Source organism: Anolis carolinensis, unplaced genomic scaffold (assembly GCF_035594765.1).
Source record: "Anolis carolinensis isolate JA03-04 unplaced genomic scaffold, rAnoCar3.1.pri scaffold_7, whole genome shotgun sequence".
Classification (NCBI taxonomy): domain Eukaryota; kingdom Metazoa; phylum Chordata; class Lepidosauria; order Squamata; family Dactyloidae; genus Anolis; species Anolis carolinensis.
The window spans coordinates 12856924-12870780 of record NW_026943818.1 but is presented as its reverse complement, the minus strand read 5'-3'; the positions used below and the strand labels follow the sequence as shown (position 1 = coordinate 12870780).

Below are 13857 nucleotides of genomic sequence, written 5' to 3'. Positions count from 1 at the left end.
TGAGAAGAGGCCGATGCTGATTGGCTACCGGAGTTGGCTCCGCCTCCATTTCTAATTGTGCCGCCCTCTCTCCTCCTGAGTAGAATAGCTGAGTGAGTTGGCCCCGCCCCCATTTCTACGTCATCTGGGTTTCCACCAATCGTCGCCGCAGAGAGGAGGAGTCTAAGAACACTTACGGTTCAGCTCAGGAAAGGCAGGCGCTGATTGGCTGCCGGAGCTCGCTCCCGCTGATTGGCGGGCAGATCCAAGATGGCGGCGAACATGGTGCGGCGGAGCGGATGGGGCTCGGCGAAAAGGTCACTGAAAGCGGGATAAAACTGCGTTAATTGTACAGTGTAGATGCACCTTAGGACGAGAAAAAGATCAAGCTTATGTTATTACTATTACAGAGCATTATTATTACTATTTCACAGTAATATTATTTTAATTACATTTCACATATTATATACTTATATTGTACAATGATATTCATAGCGTTATTAGTTTTCTATAATGTAACGTATTATATATCAATATTATGCATTATTATTGTTCTTCATTTTCCCCCCATCATTTTATAATTTATTTATTATATTTATTATGCAATGTTTTTGACACGAAATAAATAAATAATTGTTCCTGCTATTATTCCATAGCATTAATATTATATACAATACATTATACAGTAACAAATTATTATTATATTATTATTCAATAGCGTTATTATTATTTTATATAATAAATTATATATTATTTTATTATTCATAGCATTAATATTGTATACAATACATTATTATAATTCCATAGTATTATTGTTTTATATAACACATTATATATATATATATATATATAATATCATTAATATAAATCCATAGCATTATTATTATTATTATTTTATATAACACATTATATATATAAGTATGTGATTATTCCACAGCATTAATATTATTATATACATTACATTACACTGTAACATTATACCATTATATTATTCCTCCATAGCATTAATATTATTTTATATTTATTTACTTATTATTTATTTATTTACAACATTTATACACCGCCCTTCTCACCCGAGGGGACTCAGGGAGGCTTACAAAAATTGGCAAAATTTAATGCCCAAAAGTATATAATACTTTGTATATATTATTATATTCCATAGCATTAATATTATCGTTATTTTACATTACCGTATATACTTGAGTATAAGCCGACCCGAATATAAGCCGAGGCACCTAATTTTTCCACAAAAAACTGGGAAAACATGGATGTCTCCCTGAGGCTGAGAGAGTGTGGAATGGGTCCGAAGCTGCCGTTCGGTGCAGAAATTCGGGAATAACCGAGCCCCTTTTATGCCTTAGGCTTGGGCTGGTGGCTTGCCGGAAATACAGCGGCGGAGGCATTGGCAGCTCCTACCCCAACATCCCCTTGACGGCTCCTCTCCCTGGATCGCCAAAGCCGGTCTTTGCCACGCTTGACAGCCAGGAAGGGTTTGAGACCAAAGTCACCACGTTGGAAAACGGGCTTCGGGTCGCGTCGCAAAACAAGTTTGGACAGTTCTGCACCGTCGGGAGTAAGTCGTGCAAAACGGGTCCAACTCCTGAAGGCAGTTGCCCGCGGGGCTGGGAAATCAGGATCGCCGTTGTGTTGCATCTTGACCGGGTCCAAAACAGGAAAAATAATTGGTCTCTTGGTCTCAACCCTGTGATCCTGGCCATGAAAGCCTTCGACGACATAATTGGTCTCTAATTTGCTAACAGCAGCAAAATTGTTAATAGCAAAAATGCGTTGGATAATCCAGAACGTTGGATAAGTGAGACTCTACTGTATTCTGAGTGAATATATATTATAATAGTGTTTGTAGATATAGACCTATATATACAAACTAGCTGTGCCCGGCCACGCGTTGCTGTGGCGAAGTCTGGTGGTATGGGAAATAAAGTATTGAGGAATTGGTGGTAGTTAAGGAAAAGGGTCAAGGTTTTCCCCTGACATTAAGTCCATTATAAATGGGTTATATAGCTGTGTGGAAAGGCCTTGAGTCTACACTGCCATATAATCCAGTTAAAATCAGATAATCTGTATTTTATTGGCAGTGTGGAAGAGGCCTAAGTGAGGCCTAACTCTGCCTGTCCCCTGGGCTGAGTGGGTTGCTAGGAGACCAAGTGGGCGGAGCTTAGCCTTCTAATTGGCAGCTATTAGATAAAAACAGTTCTTCCTCTCCCTCTAATTAGGATTTTATTTTTCTTTTCTTTTCTTTTTTTGTATGAATGTAGAGGCACGGATGAGGGGTTGTGCTGCCAAATTTAGTGTTTCTGGGATGTGTAATTTTGTTGTTTTGTCCTAGGCCGAAACGTCATTACCCTTTTATATATATAGTGTGTGTGTATATATAATATAATATAATATATTATATTGAATGTATGTATATATGTGCGTGTATAATATATATGTATATGCACTCTCACTATATATATACAGTAGAGACTCACTTATCCAACTTAAACGGGCCAGCAGAATGTTGGATAAGCGAATATGTTGGATAATAAGGAGGCATTAAGGAAAAGCCTATTAAACATCAAATTAAGTTATGATTTTACAAATTAAGCACCAAAGCATCATGTTAGACAACAAATTTGACAGAAAAAGAAGTTCAATATCCAGTAATGTTATGTTGCAATTACTGTATTTACGAATTTAGCACCAAAATATCACGATATATTGAAAACATTGACTACAAAAATGGCTTGGATTATCCAGAACGTTGGATAAGTGATTGTTGGGTAAATGAGCCTCTACTGTATATTGAGTGAATTTATATTATAATATATTGTGTTTTTAGATATAAATAAACTGTGTGTGTGTGTGTGTGTGTGTGTATGTATATATATATATATATATATATATATATATATATATATATATATAAAATATAATATAGTGTGTGTATATATATTATATTGAATGTATGTACATATGTGCGTGTATAATATATATGTATACACACTCACTATATATATATATATACACACACACGCAATGTAATATAATATATATATATATATATATATACACACACACACACTCACACACACACAATATACCAAAAATATAACACACACCATTCCCTGGCAGTTAAAGCGGTTTCGAAACTACATTAATTCCAGAGTGGAGATGGGCTTTGGGAGACGAGATCTCTGTTCCATCACCTTGATGTTCATGTGTTGACATTTCCTCGTCTCTCTTTCCGGCCCACAGTCCTCATCAATTCGGGGTCGCGATACGAAGCCAAGTACCTTGGTGGGATTTCCCACTTTCTGGAAAAGCTGGCTTTTTCCGTAAGTAGAACGGGGAATGTACTTTGTAATAATAATAATAATAATAATAATAATAATGTATTTTGCATTTTTTGTACTTGGGTCTGCTGCTGTTAAGGGCTAGAAATTTGATCTTATATATATATTATATTGACACAGTTTGTCCTGTACGATTTTTTATTATTATTATTATTATTATTATTATTATTATTAAGCGTCCCCTTCTGTCTCCCATTTCTCCTTAGTCTACGGCTCAATTTGGCAGCAAGGATGAGATCCTCCTGACTTTGGAGAAACACGGCGGCATCTGTGACTGTCAGGCTTCCAGGTATGTATGTACAGTGGAGTCTCACTTATCCAAGCCTCGCTTATCCAAGCTTCTGGATTATCCAAGCCATTTTTGTAGTCAATGTTTTCAATATACAGTAGAGTCTCACTTATCCAACATAAACGGGCCGGTAGAATGTTGGATAAGCGAATATGTTGGATAATAAGATTATGATTTTACAAATGAAGCACCAAAACATCATGTTAGACAACAAATTTGGCAGAAAAAGTAGTTCAATACGCAGTAATGCTATGTAGTAGTTACTGTATTTATGAAATTAGCACCAAAATATCACGATATATTGAAAACATTGACTACAAAAATGCGTTGGATAATCCAGAACATTGGATAAGCGAGTGTTGGATAAGTGAGACTCTACTGTATCATGATATTTTGGTGCTAAATTCGTAAATACAGTAATTACAACAAAACATTACTGCGTATTTAACTACTTTTTCTGTCAAATTTGTTGTATAACATGATGTTTTGGTGCTTAATTTGTAAAATCATAACCTAATTTGATGTTCAATAGGCTTTTCCTTGATCCCTCCTTATTATCCAAGATATCGCTTATCCAAGCTTCTGCTGGCCTGTTTAGCTTGGATAAGTGAGACTCTACTGTAGCTTTATTGCTACTTATTTTATTTTGTAAGGCTGCTTATAAGAAAGAGTTGTTGTCTTCTTTCGGTTTCAATTAATGGTCCCATTAGAAAATGGCTGAGGATGTGGGTGGACTGCAACTCTCATCATCCTCTGACATCAACCCCAGATCCACCGTTTGTTAGGTTCATGGAGCTCTGTGGATGTGGGCGAACTATAATTCCCAAAATCCTGATCCACTGTCAGTTGGGTTCACAGTGCTATGTAGATGTGGGTGAACTATAACTCCCAAAATCCAGATCCACTGTCAGTTGGGTTCACAGTGCTATGTAGATGTGGGTGAACTATAACTCCCAAAATCCAGATCCACTGTCAGTTGGGTTCACAGTGCTATGTGGATGTGGGTGAACTATAACTCCCAAAATCCAGATCCACTGTCAGTTGGGTTCACAGTGCTATGTAGATGTGGGTGAACTATAACTCCCAAAATCCAGATCCACTGTCAGTTGGGTTCACAGTGCTATGTAGATGTGGGTGAACTATAACTCCCAAAATCCAGATCCACTGTCAGTTGGGTTCACAGTGCTATGTAGATGTGGGTGAACTATAACTCCCAAAATCCAGATCCACTGTCAGTTGGGTTCACAGTGCTATGTAGATGTGGGTGAACTATAACTCCCAAAATCCAGATCCACTGTCAGTAGGGTTCACAGTGCTATGTAGATGTGGGTGAACTATAACTCCCAAAATCCTGATCCACTGTCAGTTGGGTTCACAGTGCTATGTAGATGTGGGTGAACTATAACTCCCAAAATCCAGATCCACTGTCAGTTGGGTTCACAGTGCTATGTAGATGTGGGTGAACTATAACTCCCAAAATCCAGATCCACTGTCAGTTGGGTTCACAGTGCTATGTGGATGTGGGTGAACTATAACTCCCAAAATCCAGATCCACTGTCAGTTGGGTTCACAGTGCTATGTGGATGTGGGTGAACTATAACTCCCAAAATCCAGATCCACTGTCAGTTGGGTTCACAGTGCTATGTAGATGTGGGTGAACTATAACTCCCAAAATCCAGATCCACTGTCAGTTGGGTTCACAGTGCTATGTAGATGTGGGTGAACTATAACTCCCAAAATCCAGATCCACTGTCAGTTGGGTTCACAGTGCTATGTAGATGTGGGTGAACTATAACTCCCAAAATCCAGATCCACTGTAGAAGTGGATTCACGGCGCTCTGTGGGCAAACTATAACTCCCCAAATCCCCCCTCTTTCTTCCCCAGGGACACCACCATGTACGCGGTTTCGGCCGAAGCGCGAGGCCTGGACACGGTGGTCAGCCTGCTAGCCGACGTGGTGCTGCAGCCCAGGCTCTCAGGTGAGGCCGCCCTTCCCTTCCTGGACCTTCATTGAGGGATTTATAGCACCCTAGGGTCATCCATTCCAGCCACAATACAGGGAAAGCACCATCAAAGCCCTCCCGACAGATAGCCATCCAGCTTCATAGTCATATATGCAAGTTCATGGAGAAATAAGGCTATAGAATCATAGAAAGGTTGGAGGGGACCACAAGGGCCATCCAGTCCAGCCCCGTCAGCCAGGAACACACTATCAAAGCCCTCCCAACAGATGGCCATCCACTCTCCTAGACATTAGAAAGTTTATGGAGAACTAAAGTTATAGAATCCCAGAATTGGAAGGGAGCCTTAGAGGCCAACCAGTCCAGCCCCCTTCTGCTATGATACAGAGAAAGCACCATCAAAGCCCTCCCGACAGATGGCCATCCAGCTTCATAGTCATATATACAGATCCACGGAGAACTAAATTACAGAATCCTAGAATTGGAAGGGAGCCTTAGAGGCCATCCAGTCCAGCCCCCTTCTGCTATGATTCACGGAAAGCACCATCAAAGCCTTCCCGACAGATGGCCATCCAGCCTCATAGACATCAGCAGGTTCAGGGATCCAGCCTCATAGAAACCATCAGGCTCTAGGAGAACTAGTTATAGAATCCTAGAATTGGAAGGGAGCCTTGGAGACCATTCAGTCCAGCTCCCTTTTGCTATGATACAAAGAAAGCACCATCAAAGCCCTCCCGACAGATGGCCATCCACCCTCCTAGACATTAGAAGGTTTATGGAGAACTAGAGTTATGGAATCCCAGAATTGGAAGGGAGACTTAGAAGCCATTCAGTCCATCTCGCTTCTGCTATGATACACAGAAAGCACCATCAAAGCCCTCCCGACAGATGGCCATCCAGCCTCATAGACTTTAAGAGGTTCATGGACAACTAAGAGTTAGAGAATCCAAGAATTGGAAGGGAGCCTTAGAGGCCATTCAGTCCATCCCATTTCTGTTATGATACACGGAAAGCACCATCAAAGCCCTCCCGACAGATGGCCATCCAGCCTCTGTTTAAAATACTCCACCGTATCGATTTAGAAAGGGTTTTTTTCCCCTTTTGGGGCAGATGAGGAGATCGAAATGAGCCGCATGGCGGTCCGCTTTGAGCTGGAGGACCTGAACATGAGGCCCGACCCAGAGCCGCTGCTCACGGAGATGATCCATGCGGTAAGTGTCTCGAACCAAATCCCCACATTATTTTCTTCCCATGACGTGTCTCCCATCGATATGAAAGAACGCACGGATGATGGCGTGTTCTCTTCCGCAGGCGGCTTACCGGGAAAACACGGTGGGCCTGAACCGGTTCTGCCTGCCGGAGAACATTGAGCGCATGGACCGGGAGGTCCTCCATTCCTACCTGAGGAACTACTACACGCCCGACAGGATGGTGCTGGCCGGGGTGGGCATCGAGCACGAGCAGCTAGTGGAGTGCGCCCGGAAGCACCTGCTGGGCGTGGAGCCCGTTTGGGGAGGAGGAAAGGCACCCGACGTGGACCGCTCCGTGGCGCAATACACAGGAGGCATCCTCAAGGTAAGGAAGGGCCTCGGGAGGGCTTTGGTGGTCATTCCTGCAGAACAAGGGATGGACTAGATGCCCTTTAGGGTCCCTTCTGATTTTACATACTTCCATATATGGATTCAACCTGTGGAATCTCCTCCTTTGGGAGATTTCAAGCAGAGTCTGGATGGCCATCTGTCGGGAAGGCTTTCATGGTCACTCCTGCAGCACAAGGGATGGACTGGATGGCCTTTAGGGTCCCTTCTGATTTTATATACCTCCATATATGGAATCTCCTGTGGCCATTTGTCGTGAAGGCTATTATTATTATTATTATTATTATTATTATTATTATTATTATTTATTACATTTATCCACCAGGAGACCCAAAGCGGCATACATTAAAAGCATTTCCATACAATCCAAAATCTACACATATACAAACATTCATTATTAATTATCATTGGTTTTGCAATCCATAAAAACATTCAAAACTACAGACTGTCACTCCTGTATCAAAAAGGTTGGACTGGATGGCCTTTAGGGTCCCAAATCCTGTATACCTCCAAAGGATTCAATCTACTGAGTGTCCTGCTTTGGGGGTTTCTAATGGCCATCTTGTGGGAGGGCTTTGATGGTTGCTTCTGCATCGAAAGGGTTGGGCTGGATGGCCTTGAGGTTCCCTTCTGATTCTATATATCTCTGAGAGATTCAACCTACCAAGTCTCCTTTGTGGATGGCTATCTTTGTGGATGATTAATTAATTATTAATTAATTAATTAATAATTCCCTCTTGTAGAGTCTGCTGAATTTTATCTTAAAGTTTGTATATTATGTTCAGACTCTAATGTTCTAATGTTTTGATGTTTTATGCTGGTTTGTATGTTTATACTGTTTTACATTGGTTTAATTATACTGTATTTTATTGTATGTTGGAACTCTGTGAGCTGCCCGAGTCCCCTCTGGGGAGATGGGAGCGGGATATAAAAATAAAATTATGATTATGATGATGATAATGATGATGATTATTATCTGTCGGGAGGATTTTGATGTTAGGGTTGGGCTGGATGACCTCTCTATGGGACCTGCTCCCTTGTGTTCTGACCTTCCGCTTCCTGCAGCTCGAGAAGGACATGTCGGACGTGAGTCTGGGTCCCACCCCGATCCCGGAGTTGACCCACGTCATGATTGGGCTGGAAAGCTGTTCCTTCCTGGTAAGGAGCCCGCCTCTCCCTGTTCGTTTGTTAACCTGTATTCTATGTGAATGTTGTTTGCCAGTTTGACTGACCTCTTTGGTGTGGGAGGAATTATAGACATGCGATTGGACTGAGCATGTTCAGACTCAGGACTCCATTTTACATTCAGTGTCTGCTATACATCTCAGTGGAGGTGGATGCATGTTGCTGTTTGGACTTCAGTAGAGAAGCCTGACTTATTTATTTACCTTATTTATACCTAAAGATTATTAATCGTGGGTCGGGGGTGCTTTGAATGCGATTTCCTGCTTCTTGGCAGAATGGGGTTGGACTGGATGGCCCATGAGGTCTCTTCCAACTCTACTATTCTATGATTCTGTGATTCTATGAATTAAGAATGATACCCTGTGTACTCAACACACAGATAACTACACCCTATCTATAACTGAACTTTAATAAGAAATGTGCCCGTATGGTGAATTAATACAAGATATTTGCGAGGAAAGAATATACAGTAGAGTCTCGCTTATCCAACCTCCACTTATCCAACGTTCTTTATTATCCAGCGCAGTCATCCTTTTGATAGTCAATGCTTTTGTAGTCAATGTTTTCAATACTTTGTGATGTTTCGGTGCTAAATTCATAAATACAGTAATTACTACATTACGTTACCGTGTATTGAACTGCTTTTTCTGTTGATTTGTTGTATAACATGATGTTTTGGTACTTAATTTGTGAAATCATAACATAATTTGATGTTTAATAGGCTTTTTCTTAGTCCTTCCTTATTATCCAACATTTTTACTTATCCAACATTCTGCCTGCCCGTTTATGTTGGATAAGTGAGACTCTACTGTATGTTATTTTTCAAAGACTTTGTTTTTTTATCTCTGAGTGCATATTTTAAATTAAGATGTTTCAAGGGAGTATATATCTTTTAGTGAATTACAATTATAACTGCAAAGAAACACCGATTCTCTGCTGCTATTATTATTATTATTATTTACTCCATTTGTATCCTGCCTTTTTCCACCTCGAAGGGGACTCAAGGCGGCTTACACAGGCACTTGTTTGATGCCTTTGGAACACATATCAGACATACGTTTAAAATATTAACAAATTAAAATGTGTTAAATGGAAATATATGCAAAATTCACGCAATAACATTGAAAACCTGACAAATCAATTAAAATCACGCCATCCGAAAATCATAGGCTGAAGCTGTTCCATGCTCATTGCACAAAACTTATTTTTGTAGTGGCGTGTCTTTCTCCTTGACAGTTCATACACGTGGTTCTTCAGTCTAACAGCTGAGTAACCTGTGTGCCATTACACGAATGCTTATGACTATCACTTGTTCAAAAGGGTTGAGTTCTAACTTCAAAAGGTGGTCTCCACATGTTCATGGGGATTCACATTTGCCAAACGGATATGATACAATTTTTCCTTTTCAGTAAGGTTATGATTGCCATTTATTGCCCAGAAACTGGGTGCAGTTATTTCCAATAATTACACCACTCACCTTTTTCTTTGTGTCCCCGATCCAGGAGGAAGACTTCATCCCCTTTGCGGTCCTGAACATGATGATGGGCGGAGGGGGCTCCTTCTCGGCCGGGGGTCCCGGCAAAGGCATGTTCACCCGGCTGTACCTCAATGTGCTGAACCGGTGAGTTGTGAGTTTTGCTGCCATTAAGGCTGTAAGATCTGGTTGGATTCGCATTCTGATCCCTGAAAAAGGCTCATTGGTCTGGAAGAGGGATTGGCTAAGCCGCTTTGGGTCTCAATCGATAATAATAATAACAATAATAATAATAATAATACAGTAGAGTCTCGCTTATCCAACGTTCTGGATTATCCAACGCAGTTTGCCTCCCACGCTGATCCACAGCTGCTTCTCTAGGCAGCAAGGACTGAATTTTTTACGCATTTAATTTCCGACAATGTTGCTACTGGAAGTTCATTTTATGCAATTCTATCTTTATTTCTAGCCAATGTTTTTGTAGTCAATGTTCCCAATACATTGCGATGTTTTGGTGCTAAATTCATAAATACAATAATTACTACATAACGTTACCGAGTATTGAACTGCTTTTTCTGTCGATTTGTTATAAAACATGATGTTTTGGTGCTTAATTTGTAAAATCATAACGTAATTTGACATTTAATCATCTTTTCCTTAATCCCTCCTTATTATCCAACATTTTCGATTATCCAACGTTCTGTCGGCCCGTTTATGTTGGATAAGCGAGACTCTACTGTACCTATCATAATCCTAAATGTAATAAAATAATAACTATAAGATGCTATGACTATAAAATAGTAACTATAACATACTACTACTAATAACTATAATAATATAGTATTTATTTATTTGATTGTTTACTACATTTATATCCCGCTCTGCTCACCCCGAAGGGGACTCAGAGTGGCTTACAAATCAAATGTACATACAATATATTATTAGCATAGCACAATATACGCATTAAATTACTATATTGTACTATATCATTATATGGTAATATTATTAGTAATATTACATTTAACATATAATATATAGTTAATATTATTATATTATATTATTATTAGTATAATATTGTATTACATTATATTATTATCAATATTATAAGTACAGTAGAGTCTCACTTATCCAAGCTAAACGGGTTGGCAGAACCTTGGATAAGCGAATATTTTGGATATTAAGGAGGGATTAAGGAAAAGCCTATTAAACATCAAATTAGGTTATGATTTTACAAATTAAGAGCCAAAAGATCATGTTATACAACAAATTTGACAGAAAAAGTAGTTCAACACGCAGTAATGTTATGCTGTAATTACTGTATTTACGAATTTAGCACCAAAATATCATGATATATTGGAAACATTGACTACAAAAATGCCTTGGATAATCCAGAACCTTGGATAAGCGAGGCTTGGATAACTGAGACTCTACTGTATATACAATATATTATATATTTAGAAATTATTGTATATTATATATATGTGTATGTATATAAAATTAGCATAGCATGTTGCTATGGCACAAGAGACAAGATGGAACTATTTACTAAGTGTAATAATATATTAAGTATAATAATAACTATAATAAAATAATAAATATAATAACTGTAATAATAAAATAATAAGTAAAATAAAAATAAATACAATAATAATCAATGAGTGGACATTGGGGTTAACCTTCATGATATATTTGCACTTTTAGCACTTTGGCCCAGATCTTTTGAACCCAATCCATGATTTTATCATTTTATCTTAAATGTGGTTTTTATGACTTGCTTTTTATTGTCTGATTGATTTGTTTTATTGTTTTGCTTTTATATTGTTGTGTCCGGGCTAGGCCCCATGTAAGCCGTCCCGAGTCCCTTTGGGGAGATGGGGCGGGGTATAAGAATAAAATTATTATTATTATTATTATTCATTGTTTTTCTTTGTATTTCCAGGCATCACTGGATGTATAACGCCACGTCGTACCATCACAGCTACGAGGACACAGGCCTGCTTTGCATCCATTCGAGTGCAGATCCCAGGCAGGTGGGTTCATCTCGGATATTAAATGCACTTCTTCCGACTTCACTGTAAATTCCAGGGAATATGAGCGATGTGCCCACCTGCAGAGGAAGCTTTCTCTCAACCAAGTCGTTCCGACTATTTTTGGATGTCTTTTAATGCTGTTAGCATTCAACACTGGCCTTAGACTGGACTTCATTCATCCGTTTTTGTCTTCACAGGTTAGAGAAATGGTGGAAATCATCACCCGAGAATTCATTCTCATGGCGGGAACCGTGGGAGAGGTAAGCCAGAGCTCTTTATTGCGCCCGGTTCCAGAAAGACATCCTCATCCTCGCAGCCTTACAATGTCGTCTCCTCTTCCTCCTCCTTTTCCAGGTCGAACTAGACCGAGCCAAGACCCAGCTGCAGTCCATGCTGATGATGAACCTGGAGTCGCGGCCGGTGATCTTCGAGGACGTCGGGAGGCAGGTCCTGGCCACCGGAGCAAGGAAACTGCCCCACGAGCTCTGCCTTCTCATCGGTGAGCTGATCCTTTGGGTGATAAGACTGCTCTGAGAGCAGGAGGCCTCAAAGCATGGCAAGGGCATTTCTTCTTCGTGGTGCTTCTGTGGAAATCACACATATGGGATTTCTCCTGCGCTTGTGCAATGTTCCGGAACCTTCTAGAATCTCAGAGTGAAACATTTTTGGCGGTAGCCCCGCCCACTCTCCCCAATAGAGTATATATACTGTATATATACTGCTAGCCCCAGTTCTTTAGGCCAGGTTGAAAGGGACGGAGTAGCCTCGTGGCTTCAAAGCCTGGGGGTTTCCCACCTAGGGGAAATCTTGGTTGCCCAGGTTGAAAAGCACTGAATAGCCTTGCGGCTTGCAAGCCTGGCTGTTTTCTACCTTGTTGAATCCTTGGTTGGCCAGGTTGAATAGCAATTTCTAGTCTTGGTGTGACAGGTATGAATGCTAGCAATTAGCCACCTTGATTAAGCTTTTAATGGCCTTGCAGCTTCAAAGCCTGGCTGCTTCCTGCCTGGGGGAATCCTTTGTTCAGAGTCGTTAGCTGCCCCTGGTTCCCATGTCTGGAACTCCTCTGTTTTCAGAGTGTTGCTTCTTATTTACTGTTCTGATTTTTGAGTTTTTTACTACTGGTAGCCAGATTTTGTTCATTTTCATGGTTTCTTCCTTTCTGTTGAAGTTGTCCACATGCTTCTTGTGGATTTCAATGGCTTCTCTGTGTCGTCTGACATGATAGTTGTTGGAGTGGTCAAGCATTTCTGTGTTCTCAGATAATATACTGTGTCCAGGCTGGTTCATCAGGTGCTCTGCTATGGCTGATTTCTCTGGCTGAGTTAGCACTACAGCCTGGAAAACATACAACAACCTCATGAATCTGCTTTCCTTCTTCCGCAGGCAAAGTGAAGGCAGAGGACGTGCGGCGGGTGGCCACGAAGATGCTGCGTCAGAAGCCGGCTGTGGCCGCGCTGGGCGACCTCTCGGAGCTGCCGGCCTACGAACACATCCAGGCCGCCCTGGCCAGCAAAGACGGGCGCCTGCCCAGGACCTACCGCCTTTTCCGTTAAAAAGACGGGACACGTTGCATGGCTCTCCCGCTGAGGAGTTGGTTTCTTACTCTTTCCTTACTTCTTACTTGGAGCACTTGGAAAAGGAGACTCCATGGACACGTGACGTGGCGCTCACCAATCGGGAAAGTGTCATAAAGGACAAGCCTCCGTTATTATCTGGACGATCCTTTGGATTTGTCTTAAATGGCACGAACTTCAGTGAAAGAGGATACAAATAAAATAATTGAGGAGTCATGTTTTCAGCAGTGATGTTTTCGGCCTCTGGTGCGTCATTTAGGTTTGTAATTGTGACTTAACGCGAGTGGAATTAAGCACTGAGTTAAACCACTGAGCTGTTGAATTTGCTGACCGAAAGGTTGGCGGTTTGAATCCGGGGAACTGTTAGCCCCAGCTTCTGCCAACCCCACAACCTGTGACGATCAGGAGAA

At 40.8% G+C, this 13857-nt stretch overlaps 1 protein-coding gene across 1 annotated transcript; it reads left to right on the top strand.

Moving 5' to 3' along the window:
• The first annotated feature begins 165 nt into the window (after positions 1-165).
• On the top strand, positions 166-13663 carry pmpca (peptidase, mitochondrial processing subunit alpha). Its single transcript, XM_003230070.4, has 13 exons — positions 166-296; positions 1341-1552; positions 3238-3317; positions 3542-3624; positions 5510-5604; positions 6697-6797; positions 6898-7161; positions 8250-8342; positions 9872-9990; positions 11783-11873; positions 12071-12133; positions 12228-12372; positions 13257-13663. Exons 1-13 carry the CDS (start codon positions 250-252, stop codon positions 13424-13426), a joined length of 1563 nt encoding a protein of 520 aa, XP_003230118.2. The 5' UTR covers positions 166-249; the 3' UTR covers positions 13427-13663.
• Positions 13664-13857: the final 194 nt, after the last annotated feature.

Coding starts and splice junctions, on each gene's coding strand:
- pmpca (XM_003230070.4), top strand. CDS start 250: ATGGCGGCGAACATGGTGCGGCGGAGCGGATGGGGCTCGGCGAAAAG. Junction 11,874..12,070: donor CGAGTGCAGATCCCAGGCAG/GTGGGTTCATCT, acceptor TTGTCTTCACAG/GTTAGAGAAATGGTGGAAAT. Junction 12,134..12,227: donor TGGCGGGAACCGTGGGAGAG/GTAAGCCAGAGC, acceptor CTCCTTTTCCAG/GTCGAACTAGACCGAGCCAA.